General features: G+C 45.1%; 1 protein-coding gene across 1 annotated transcript; it reads right to left on the bottom strand.

The window, feature by feature from the left end:
• Positions 1-2,074: 2,074 nt before the first annotated feature.
• Positions 2,075-11,130, bottom strand: LOC146582656 (tryptophan 5-hydroxylase 1-like). Its single transcript, XM_085271313.1, has 10 exons — positions 10,491-11,130; positions 10,148-10,331; positions 9,960-10,060; positions 9,816-9,883; positions 9,532-9,728; positions 5,478-5,613; positions 5,209-5,335; positions 3,180-3,275; positions 2,647-2,780; positions 2,075-2,505 (listed from the first exon to the last, which is right to left on the bottom strand). The coding sequence occupies exons 1-10, from the start codon at positions 10,644-10,646 to the stop codon at positions 2,328-2,330; spliced, it is 1,377 nt and encodes a 458-aa protein (XP_085127439.1). The 5' UTR covers positions 10,647-11,130; the 3' UTR covers positions 2,075-2,327.
• Between the last annotated feature and the right edge of the window lie 1,056 nt (positions 11,131-12,186).

Here is a 12,186-nt window from a genome sequence, read left to right as displayed (position 1 = left end):
ACGTAGACATTGAGGGCTAGCAGGAGGGACCATGCGCTTACCTGCTGCTCTCTGGCAGGTAGCTCCATGCCCTCCTGGGTTTTAAAGGCACCTTAGAACACACATGCATCAACACTACAATGAGCGGGTGGAGGGAGGTTTGGAGTCTTCTCCCACCCCCATTCTCTGCGACCTGCTGGAGCGGGAGGGCTAGGAGGAGGAGTTGGCCGTCCGACTGCGGTCTGGGGTGTAGGGCCTCCCTGCTGCTGCGGAGTCGGGGCGGTCTGCCTCTCCCCACCGCAGGGAAAAGGGAAACACCACCTGGGTCTGGGTGCAGTTCCCCCCTCCAGGGGCAAGGGTACCTAGACCCGATTTGTAGAGTACGCTTGGGGAGTGTGATCGTGTGTACAGCGTCTCTTTATGTCTGTCTCCACGTTGGTTGAGTGTGGAGTAAGTGCATATGAGAGCATGAGGGTGGGAATGGATGTTTGTATCTGTGTGTGCCTGTATGTCTGTGTCTATATGTCAGGTTGGGTATCAGACGCCACCTCTCTGGGGACATCTCAGGCCCTCCAAGGTTTGGAGGCCTATCTCCACCCACCACCACTTCCCCTGCCAGTGGCGGACTCCCTCAGGTGTCGGTGTGTTGGTGGTTCTTTGTGTCTGGGGGTGGGCGTCCAGGTACACACCGGCTCACTCCTTGGCGGCCGCTTATCGGGGCCTGGAGCCTGGGGCTCGCTCGGGCCCCTTCGGAGGTGGGGTGCCCCCGGCCTCTCGGCCTGGGGCTCGGTCACTCAGGCACGGCTGGCGGCTGGGGGAGCTCACGGGCGCGTCACTGCAACTCCCCCTGGCTTCTGCTCCGCGGCTGCTGGGCGAGCCCTCATCTGGGACTCTCCTCAGCTCTTTCTGGGACAGTGGCGCGGCTGCCCCTCTGGATGTCTGGAGTTTTGATCTCCTCCATACCTGCTTCACACCCTGGAGGACGGGGCTGTGGCCCCCCCACACCCTCTAGCAGATCATTACATGGAGAAACCTTTGGAATACAAGCGCGCTGATCCACACAGGTATGCACACAGGTGTTCACTGCTCGTAGACTTAAATTATACCTTTCTTGGCTGCTACCTCGAAGCACATCTGTCCTGCGTGCTGCACAACAACATTGAATATTTAGTATTTACTGCTGTTTACACTTAGCTAGATTAATGCGATGGTGTTGTGTTTAGTATGTTGCTTTGTTTTTTTTTGCTTGTTTTCTATTCTTCTCTCAACAGGTGATCCAGGAGATTTTTATTTTTTTTCTCCCCCCTTTCTCACTGTCCCTCTCCCCTTCTGTTTTTCCTTTCTTTCCTCTTTCTTTCTCCCTTTCCTATCCCTCACTCATGTCTGTCCTGTCTGTAACATCTGAAAATAAAATATAATAAATAATAAAAACAAAGATCGACCAAATGGATCAATACGGCAATGCCACGATGATCCATTTGGCAAAATAAATCCATTGGGTATCCTTGTTGGTCTTCAGACAACAATTCTGATGGCTAAAGAACCAAATGGGACAGGCAAACAAAAAAGAAAAGAAAAAAAAAAGAAAAAAGAAATGTATCTTAAAGGGGGAGGAGCTAAAGGGATGAGCTGAGGAGTCGCAGGAGGCCCAGCAGGTAAAGAAGGATTATTCTGAACTATGAATCATGCAAAGCTGCTCTGGGAGAGAGAGTCCAGGAATAAAAAGATGAAGCTGGAGATGAGCAGAGGTATTTAACCGACTGACATCTGTTCCCAGTCACAAGCTGAAGGTTCTGCTCTGTGACAATATATCTGTGAGCTATTTTTAACCAGCGAAGTGCTTTTATGGTGCTGCTGGTACTCTGCTGTGGATACTGGTGGGGTGGCTGAGTGGCGCCCTCTGCTGGTGTGAAGCATGCACAACTAAATGCTGCTCTTTGCACATCCAGCAACACTTTGTTGCTTTAAAAGTTGTTGTGAGGCCTCGTGTAGGTGTGTGCAGCTGATCTAATGGACACGGGTGCTGTGTCGCATTAAATGCCGCAGTAACTGAGCAGCAGCACAAACAGAACCAGGATCAGATCACTGCAGAACTCTCACACACGATTATGTGTATTTTATAAATCATCACACAAATTCACATGATTACAGACAGATTATCACGGCACACGTGCCGCATTTTTACAGCTCAGCCTACAAACAATAAATGTGTCCTAGCGAATGTTTCAGGAGGCCCCTCCCCCCTCAGGAGGAGGTGTCGGCTTTGTTGCAGCAGAAGTAGATTCAGAGCAGAAGCAGAGGCATAGAAGCGGTGTTCGGCTGTCAGCGGCTTTACTGTGAGCACCTCTTTACACGCTCTGCAGTTTTTTGCTGAGTCGGTTCAGAGCGTCTTCGACGATGTCCAGCTCGTGCCGGATGTCCTTCACCATGCTGTTGATGTTGTTGGTGTCCTCCAGAACGTCCACGCTCTGAGTGTAGGGGTCGTAGCGTATCGTGAAGGGACGACGAAGGGTCTTGGCAAACTCCCTGCAGACACAGCACACACTTTACATCCTCAGCTGAAGCTCTCACATCGGCTCAGAACCAAAATCAGGGACAAGCAGGGACATACAGGGTCAGGGTTCACGGTGCGTCTCACACATCATGTGGGGAAAACTTGCAGCTCACCTCATTTTGTTCTTGGCTTCCTCAAAACTGTCGGCCACATAGTAAACGTGCTGAAACGTGGTGATCATGCACTCCTGGTTGCAGGTCACCGTGGGGTCAAAAGGAAGGATGTTGGCACTGCTGGACAAAGCGTGCTAGGAGGACAGACAGACACGTGCACAGATGTTTTAGATAGAGTCCAAACTTACTGAAACCTGAGCGCAGGTGACTGCTGCGTCAGGTAACTAGCTTAGCAACGGTTGGTGTCAGCTGGAGGACGCTCTGTGCTGCTTCTACCAAAAACCAAACACTGAGAGCGAGTCGTGAGTGCAGTGAAGTAAAATCTTACATGTTGAAGTTTTAAGCATCAAAACCTGGAAATACTCAAGTAAAATACAAGTACACAAAAATGGGAGGAGTTTTAAGATGGTGTTTTTATGCCATGTGGATTTTTTTAACCACTCAGTGGGTTTAAGAAAACACAAAAATCACTAATAATCTGAGTCCTTTTAAAAATCGTCAGATGAAGGTGCAGTGTGGAGGTCGGAGGTCACCTGGAGTTCACTGACGGAGGAGAGGAGCCCCGCGCCGTACGCCCTCAGCCTGCCGTCCTGCTTACAGAGCCCAAACTCCACAGTGAAGAAGTAACACTGGAACAAACAGGAGGACACCGACATCAGCTCAGAGCGCCACTGCACGCGCTCAGTCAGCAGCGCTCATCTGTCTGTTTGGTAGATTAAAGCCTGGTGTGGATGAAACTGTGGACAGGTGAGTTCACTGAAATCATCTGCTTCTAGTTTTTCACATTTCGTTCCAGTATTTATATTTACTGAATCCTTCTTCATGTTTTCTGTTCATGTTGAGCTCAGCAGCATCACATTAGCGCTAACTCAGCATGCTGTATACACGTGTCAGTAGAATATTGTATTTCTTTAGTCAGTATAAGCTTTTAATGATATAAGTTTACTTGTGATAGAATGCTGCATGATGATCATTTCCTAGCTTAGAACTGATCGTACTTTTCATTGTTCTGGACGGATTGTTCTTTATGAAACGTGTTCTGATATTTGTATCTGAATCTTCCCACAGCGATAGTAAGAAGTCAAACAAGCAGTCCTGACCTCGCACACACACACACACACACACACATGCTCACGTCAAATGTATTCATTTTTCTTGTGTATAAGTGCAAGAACAGAGCGTGCATTTCACAGGGCCCCACTCTGATGTGAGCGCTCTGCGAAACACCCTTGCAAGTTAAAACTGCAGCGTCTGTTTGTGTGTTTTCTCCTCTTAGACTCTCAGCTGAAGAAGTGTCATTTAGAATAAATCTCTTGACAACACGCATACTGACAATCAGCGGTTTTGAGTCTTGATTATATTAATTTATTCTTATTCTTTTTTATTTTCACAGTTTGCACCTTCGATCCAGGAGGACGATATTTCGTCCCACTGTATACCTGAGTGTATACAGTTGGGTTGACAATAAAACTCGACTTGATTCAAAGACTCAGGACAGGAAGGTTTAGGGCGGGGCCGTCACTGACGATGACCTTGGTGGGTTCAAGCTACCCAGATTATAAACCAGGTGGAAGTATAAAGGACAATGGTCCACCAGGGGGCGGACGTTCACCCCGGGGCGAGCGCACACTGAGAATCGCTCAAAGTCACCTGAACAAACTTTTCACATGAATATTTTGAACCTGAAGGAAGAATTTTGTAAATGCATCAGCTGCTGAGCAACACTGCTTATTATGAGGAACTCTGAATATACTGTAAGTAAGAATTGCTGTGATTGGCTCGTTCCTCACTGATGAGAAGCCTGGTGGTGTCACCTGGTGGTGGAGATGTAGAAATGCAGCAGAGGTTTGGAGCAGGAGCTCAGCAGGTGATTAACAGGACAGGTAACCACGTACATGCACCTCTATACATGCACCAGCCAATGACACGCTGCCACAGCTGTAAGATAAACAGGCGTGTTTCTGTGAGGATTGCCTGCTACTCAGGAGCTCGATTCTTACGGGGAGAGGGAGAGGAGACCCTGAGAGCACCTAATCCAGGTGTCCTTCACCTTTACGTGTCAGTCAGTGGTCTGTTTCACTCCTATTGGTAGTTGCCTTAATATTTAGACATGTTCAACTCAGGACACGCCCACTTCACAACACTAACTCCATATTTTGCCTCCAGCTCACTGAGGTCATCAGCCCAACCTCTCACCTGCTACTGCTGCCCTGAGTCTTCCTGTCCCCTTAAGAAGAACTGAGAACTTTCTATCAGATTTAAGGCCCTATTTCTGTCATGTCTGAGGTCCCTCATGGTTTCATTCCAGCTTTCTGTTTGCGCTCTGTCTGTAACACTGTGAGAACTCTGTTAACCCTTTGTGACGTTTGCTGTTTTGGTTCTTCGTTTGCAGATACGTGTCCATGTAAAGCACTTTGGTTCAACTTCTGTGGTTTTAAAATGTTCTGTGTAATAAAACTGACTTGACAGCCTTATGAGCCAATCCCTTCATATGTGGGGGGAGCCATGTTGTTCCCGCCTCATCCAGGTGTATTTAGGGTGAATCGGCGCTGCAGCACTCACCGTGGCCAGTTTGATTACATCATCATCTGAAGCGCCAAGCGACGCCAAACCGAGCTCCTGAGAGAACTGAGCGAAGCTGGGCTCGGCAAGCAGAGGCACGTGACCCAGCAGCTCATGGCATGTGTCTCTGCAGCACACACACACACACACACACACACACACACACACACACACACACACACACACACACACACACACGGCTTTAGAAATATGAACAAAATAATAGTGTGTGTGTGTGTGTGTGTGTGTGTGTGTCTTTGTGCACTCACGGTTCAGGTGTGTACAGAGGCTCTGAGCTGTGGCGGACATACTGAGTGCAGTGGAAGACTCTGAAGGCCAGGCCTGCCAGGAAGTCTCTGGGGGAGAGGTAACCGGCAACGGGCCTGATGATGAAGCCTGAGCACTCTGCTCAAACACACACACACACACACACACACACACACTGTCCATCTTAATCTAAACAGCGACCAAAAGATGACCAGTTAACCAAAAATAAGAAAGCCAGAACTGAAGAGGAGTAAGATTAGACAAAGACTCAGGCACCAGGATGAGGGTACTGAGGATGGGAGAAAATAACAAAGGATAGAAGTAAAAACACAGAAAGGTAACAAGGACTTAACTGTCAAAATAAAACAGAGGCACAAAGATCAAACCACACAGAAAACAGGAAGGACGCAGGCAGAGGGGTTATTAGGGTTACCATGACAGCTGCAGTTCATGTACCGGCCAGCAGAGGCAGCAGCGAGTCAGTCCCCACAGACTCCCATGTTAAAACTTTCCAGCAGAAATAACCATGTTTACAGCCTGATACACAAACTGTTTGTTCTCTAGAGATAATTCCCCCTTAATAATAACTAAGGACGATTTTATAACTCACATGTTTAAATGGTATTAAGGCTCTAAGTTTGCATTATTGGGGGCGTGGCCTCTTTGACTGACAGGTTGATGGTGGTGACAGGTGGCTGTAGCTGCTAGCTGTCTGCTAACTGGATCTCTGGACCTTGGTTGTGCTGTTGGAGCATTTTAATGAAATCATGTGACCAACAATATGGCTGCTGTGGGGTTTATGGGCTCAAATTGTGGTCATAAATATTTTGTACTTGTAAATCAGGATTTGTATGTATAAAAAGAATTTGTGTGTGCGTAAAAAAGATTTGTGTGTGGACATACGTGTGAAACTCTGCACTCAAGCTTCAAGTTACAAGTACGAATTTTGACCCTATTTTTCTTCCTTTCAGCTGATTGGTCAATGTCATGTCAATCACAAATGTAACAATCCAATCAGAGAACAGATGGGTTTGGATGTCGGAGGGGCGCTTTTTGAACTGCAGGTCCTTGAAGGATAAAGGCTCCAAAACAATCAAACTGGTTTTGCCCATTATGTGCGAAACCAGAAAAAGTGCCTGAAAGCTGCAGTGGGAAACATCGGTGTCACTCTCCTTGTTTTTGGCTCAGATATTCAGCAGCTTGGAAACAACTGCTTGCAGGGCTCTAGGGTGCGACCACATTTTTCAATGGTGCAACTAAAAAAAATCCTACGTCGCAGAACTCTGAAAGTCTCCGTGTGGTCAACAACAGACAGACATTATGCCTCTATCGTGGTCTAAACCAATCAGAGATAGCCAGGGGCGGGACCTCTCTGATTGGCCGTGATCCAGTTGAGAGTGCAGGTGGATAGAGATAGTGATGATAAATTCGATTCTTTTTACTGAATCGAGTTTGAATGAGTCACTCACCAAAGTGAATTGGATTTTGAGTCATTTGAGTCACTGAGTCAGTCGACCAGAGAGTGCAAAAAATTTACATTTTCACTGAAACTTAATTTGTTTCTCTTTTCATGTAAATCCTGCTGCTAAGACGAGTGATTCGTTTATGCTACGATTCAGCGCAGCAAGGGAGGGGGTGAGTAACTCAAATGTGCTGTTAGCATGTTAGCAGAGCGATGCTACTGTGAGCTGAGGAGCTATTGTGTTGATGTGAGCTTCTACTCAGGGTTTTTTCTTCCAGTTCAGAGCAGGAATGTTTTTGTTAAGTTAATGTTTTTTTGACTGTTGTTTTTTCCCCCACAATTTTAATTATAAGTTAGATATATTTCTACTAATGATATTAGTTTGCTAACAGCAACAGGGATGAGTCAGTGAGTCAGTTGGCGTTTTGTGAATCATGATTCACGAGTCAGTAAAGTGATTCTCGAGTATTGAACGATTCGTTCATGATTCGCACATCACTAGATAGAGAGAGGTGAGTGGCTTGAATAAAGCGATAAAGCTCTCAAAACCATTTCAACAACAACCAAACAGTAAATGAGAGCAGGTACACGGATTCCACACAAAGACGTAAACACAGAGCGGACCGACGCATCAGAATCAGCGTTCTCTTTCTCGGCTTTCTCACCAGACGGCCCGTACACGGACACGCCGTCGGGGCTGAAAGCCGACAGCTCACTGATCCTGATGCATCGGCCGGTCCGCGCTTTGTGTTTACTGTTTACGTCTTTTTTGTGCTCAATTCTGAGCTGCAGGTTTTGTGTCTCTCCAACCAAAATTCACTGAAGCAGCAGCAAAAGAAGATCAAACTACGCTTCACATTTGATAAACGTCATCGTCATAAACATCATCAGTTGATAAACATCTTCTCTGACTTTTGCTGTTTTGCTTCCACCACGATAAAATCACACTTCATGCACAGCTCTCTCTCTCTCTCTGTGTGTACTTCAAGAACAGTTTCCCATCTCAAATCTAAATTTTTGCGTTATTCATTCGCTTATTACCCATATTGCATAATTTTATAATAAATGATCAGAATTATAATGTTTCTGACTGTCTGAGGCAAAACTGAATCGAATCAGGACCTCGTGAATCGGAATCGAATGGATTATAGAAATCAGTGATGATACCCAACCTTAGTGAGCAGCCTAGGCCCGACAGAGTGGATGTAGCTGTGGGTAATAAAAAAGATGAAAAGAACGATTGATAACTTTTTTGTTATGTCTCCGTCTGATCTGTCTGAAATTCATAGCCAGCTCTGACACGGTGCCATCAACCTCTGAGCGCTGAAAAAGCAGCAGTGTGTCCAGAAACACATTATATGCTGCGATAAATGCCCTGTGTCCCCTCTCCCCCCGGCCTTTCAGCAGCAAACAGGTCGTCAGAGTGATGATTAAGTTTAACATTGTCTACAACATTACCAAAGAGTGCCAACGCACTTTAAGCACAAGCAGTTTTTCAGTAACTTCTCTTTCTGGTAGAAATGTGCTTCAAATAAAGAACTTTGTGTTGACAAGATTGTTAGTTAATCATTTACAAATCAATAGTGTCTCTATGGACTGAATTTCCCCCCAAAAAGTGTTAAGCGCCCAAATTTTGCACTGAGAGACTGCAGCACTAAGAAAAAAGTTAGGCGCACCAGTGCAACCGTGACAAAAAGTTAGTCTAGAGCCCTGGCTTGCATTTGACGGTCAGCGATGGGCAGTAACACGTTAAGGTAACACATTACTGTAATCCGATTACTTTTTAAAGTAACGAGTAAAGTAAGGGATTACTATTGCAAAAAAGTAATTAGTTCGTGGTAACAGACGTGTGCAGTTCAACAAGGGATAATGTGCAGTGCGGGAGAGAGTACGACCGTGCAGCATTTAAAGCGTGGAAGTACTCACATTACTTTGAGTTTGATTCCTTACAAAGTAACACAAACGTTCGCGTCTGCTGTGCACTCTGCGTGGAAAATGAAACCTTAAACTTCTGAGCAAGTACCGAGAATGCTGGCATGACCGCTGAGGCACACCTGCACCGGGCAAACCTCCACCCGCACCACTCCTGCTAAACACGTGAAAATAGATTTAAGAGCGACAGGACTCAGTGCTGCTAAGTTTTTGATTTTATTTATTTTCTGCTTTGTTTTACTTGCATCTATTAGAAAGAGTGTAAACACAAAACAATTATTTTATTTTAAATGCTGGAATGTGCAGAAAATAGGTTTAAATGTTAAACACATTTCTTCAAGTCAAAGACAGCTGCATACGATTTAATTTTTCCTTGATGCATAAAGTTAAAGATTCAAACGAATAAGACACGTTTTAAAGAGACTTTTTCATTAGATTCAGTTTTATATGATGGATCATGCAGAAAAAATAGAATTGGGCTGAAAGGTCGCTTTATTACCTATTCAGGTTGTGTATCGTGTTTTTTAAAAGTAACTAAGTAACTAATTACTTTTGAAAATAAGTAATCAGTAGAGTAATGGGATTACTTTTTTGGAGACGTAATCAGGAATTAGTTAATGGTCACTTTTCCAAGTAACTTGACCAACACTGTTGACGGTTACCTTTAAGGAAGTGCGAGACGTCCTCCAGCTGGGGGATGTTGTCCTCGCTGTATTTGCAGTACTTGGTCAGCAGTGGGAGGTTCTTCAGGTACTCCCTGCAGGCGTGGCTCGGGTACAGCTTGTGGAGCTCCCTGAACACCACGCCCCAGGTACGCACCTCCTCTGCAGTGTAGTCCACACGAGGGATGGGCTCACCGCTGTGAGAGACGGAGTTAAAGGATGAAAGCCCTTCTAGGTTTTTATTATTAACTTCATTAATGAAAACATCCATAAGAGGAACTCACTGTTTGTAGTTTACAGCTAAATCAGAAAAATATTGTCTTCGTTTTCTGTATATGTTGTCCTTAAATCCCTGCAGGAACAGCAAAACCTCAGTCGGTTACCGAGTTCACGCTACATTTCAGAGCTCTGTCCGATGACGCACATACCGGATGATCTGCATCAAGTTCAGAGCCGTACATCAAAACCCTGTTTGCACACAGGTCCAAGTCTGAGATCTTCTTGGGGAACCACGGCACACCGGGCACATCTGAAACACAGTCAAGACACACGCAGACCTGTGAAATAACTCATTCCTATCACAGCTACTGTTTAGTCAAAGTACGACAAGGTGTACCGTCCTCGGGTAGAGCGGAGCCGTCGAACGGCGAGATCTCCACGATGTCCGTGTGCTTCCTGAGCAGCTCGGTGAGCTCCTTGAACTGCTCGTGGTCGGTGTCGCAGTCCACAAAGATCTCAAAGTCTGAATTCCTTCGTTTGGACTTCCGGGACTCGATGTGGATGAGGTTGACGTGTTTTTCCTGCGAACACACACGCACAAACACACACAAACACACACAAACACACACACACCCAAAGAAGATGCTGTAAAAGCTTCTGATCACATTCATTCCTGGCCAGTCACATGCATCCTCAGAAAACACCATATCTGTGTCAACATAAAGAAAATGAAACCTCACCTGGAAAAGTTTCAGTGCCTTTATAAGACCACCGACTTCGTTTTTCAGAGTGAATATGATGGTTGTCGAGCCTCTCCCAAAGCTGCTGGAGACGGTCCTGTTGTCCAAAGACCTTCCTCTGCGAAGCTCCTTTCCTTCTGACTTCCTGGCGTACATGCTTCTCTGGATTTCAGCGATACAAATATGAAATTGATAGTGATGGTTCAGTAAGCTTGCTTTGGCACTGGCTGCATCAGAGAGTCGTCTGGTAGGAGTACGACGTGAAGGTCGTGACAGGATGAGTCTCCGGCTGTTCTGTCACTCTGCACGGCGGCTGCTGCCTTTATGAAGCTGCAGCAGAGGGGAGGGCGCTCCAGAGATGGATGTTCATCAGGAGGAAGATCAGCATCACGCCATATACATCACAACACACGACGCCTTGACACGTCACCACCTGTTCACTAATTGTTGAGTCAACGTGACGATAAAGTGTTACTGTAACCGTCCTTTAAAATACACGAACGCATGAACTTTACAGTAACTGTGAACGACTTACTGTTTGCTTCATGGCAACCGGTTTATAGTACTGTGTACTGTTTGTGTACAATGAATTAAATATTTACTGTATTTATGACACATTTTAATTGACACTGTTTCAGGATTAACATCCCTTATTAGTTATAACAATAGAAGCGTATGACTGTAATATAAAGTCCCAGGTTATACATATTATATTTTCAGTACCTGAAACACTCACATGTATCTAAATCAAACTGATAACATAGTTACAGTTTGAATGGAGAGAGAACAAATTATGTTGCAAGTATTTGAATTAATGAGTATCCAACATGTTAACGTTAAAGGCTGCATCATAGAGGACAGCAAACTTTGCTTTCTTTCACTGAACTCACAGAAATCACTTTGAGCTGCAGCTGTTGGTTCCTGCTCTTCTCTCTTCTGTTACAAATGAAGACAGTTGAACCCTAAATGCTGTAAACGTGGGAATGAAGAGATTCCTGTTTGTCTGTTTGCTGACTGTGTTTTTATGCGGTGATTAGCCACGGGACAAAATAAAAGAATTATTTATAAGACAGAAAACACACAAAATCTTTTCAAGTAACAAATACTTTAAAGAGCAGAGTATTATCAGTATCCTGACCTCCTGTCCTGGACTCTAGTTACACAGTACTCACAGGTGCAGACAGCTGAAAGGTGAACCTGGAGACGCTGTTGAGTCATTTTAAAGAAACTTCTGGTTATGAATGCAGAAATTATATTTATGGTTCTATTTTTTGAAAGTTTACCATCATTTTTTGTTCAGTTCTGTTTTAATATTAATTTTTTTTACATATTCAGCAGGTTATTTTTGATCTTTCGGGACTGATTCTTATACAGCACTTCTCTACTCTCCCAGAGTACTCAGAGCGCTCTATACAACATGTCACATTCACCTTTTTCTATGATTTTAAGTGCTTACTGACATTCACACACATCCATACTCTGATGGGTCAGACAGCAACTTAGGGTTAGTAGCCCAAAGGCATGCGGGCCAGGTGGGGGTCGAACTACCTCCTGAGCTACAGGGGTTCGTATACTCTAATACAGACAAGATCCCTAATAGTCACGTGTAACTACAGTGTAAGGAGGGGAAACAAACTATAAATCTGTATCAGTGTTTTATTTTACCCAGATAATAAGACTCGGAGCGACCAGTCAG

Source organism: Mchenga conophoros, linkage group LG1 (assembly GCF_057382185.1).
Source record: "Mchenga conophoros isolate Kocher_MC1m ecotype Shallow Benthic linkage group LG1, M_conophoros_male_GT1.1, whole genome shotgun sequence".
NCBI classification, from domain to species: domain Eukaryota; kingdom Metazoa; phylum Chordata; class Actinopteri; order Cichliformes; family Cichlidae; genus Mchenga; species Mchenga conophoros.
The sequence above is the reverse complement of the archived record's forward strand: the minus strand, read 5'-3'. Positions and strand labels throughout refer to the sequence as shown.

Bases quoted from the DNA above. Each gene is read 5' to 3' on its own strand.
- LOC146582656 (XM_085271313.1), bottom strand. From the start codon at position 10,646: ATGTACGCCAGGAAGTCAGAAGGAAAGGAGCTTCGCAGAGGAAGGTCT. The intron at 10,332-10,490 runs GTGAGGTTTCAT...GTGTGTTCGCAG, and splicing joins AGGCACTGAAACTTTTCCAG to GAAAAACACGTCAACCTCAT. The intron at 9,729-9,815 runs GTGAGTTCCTCT...CGTCTCTCACAG, and splicing joins TTAGCTGTAAACTACAAACA to CGGTGAGCCCATCCCTCGTG.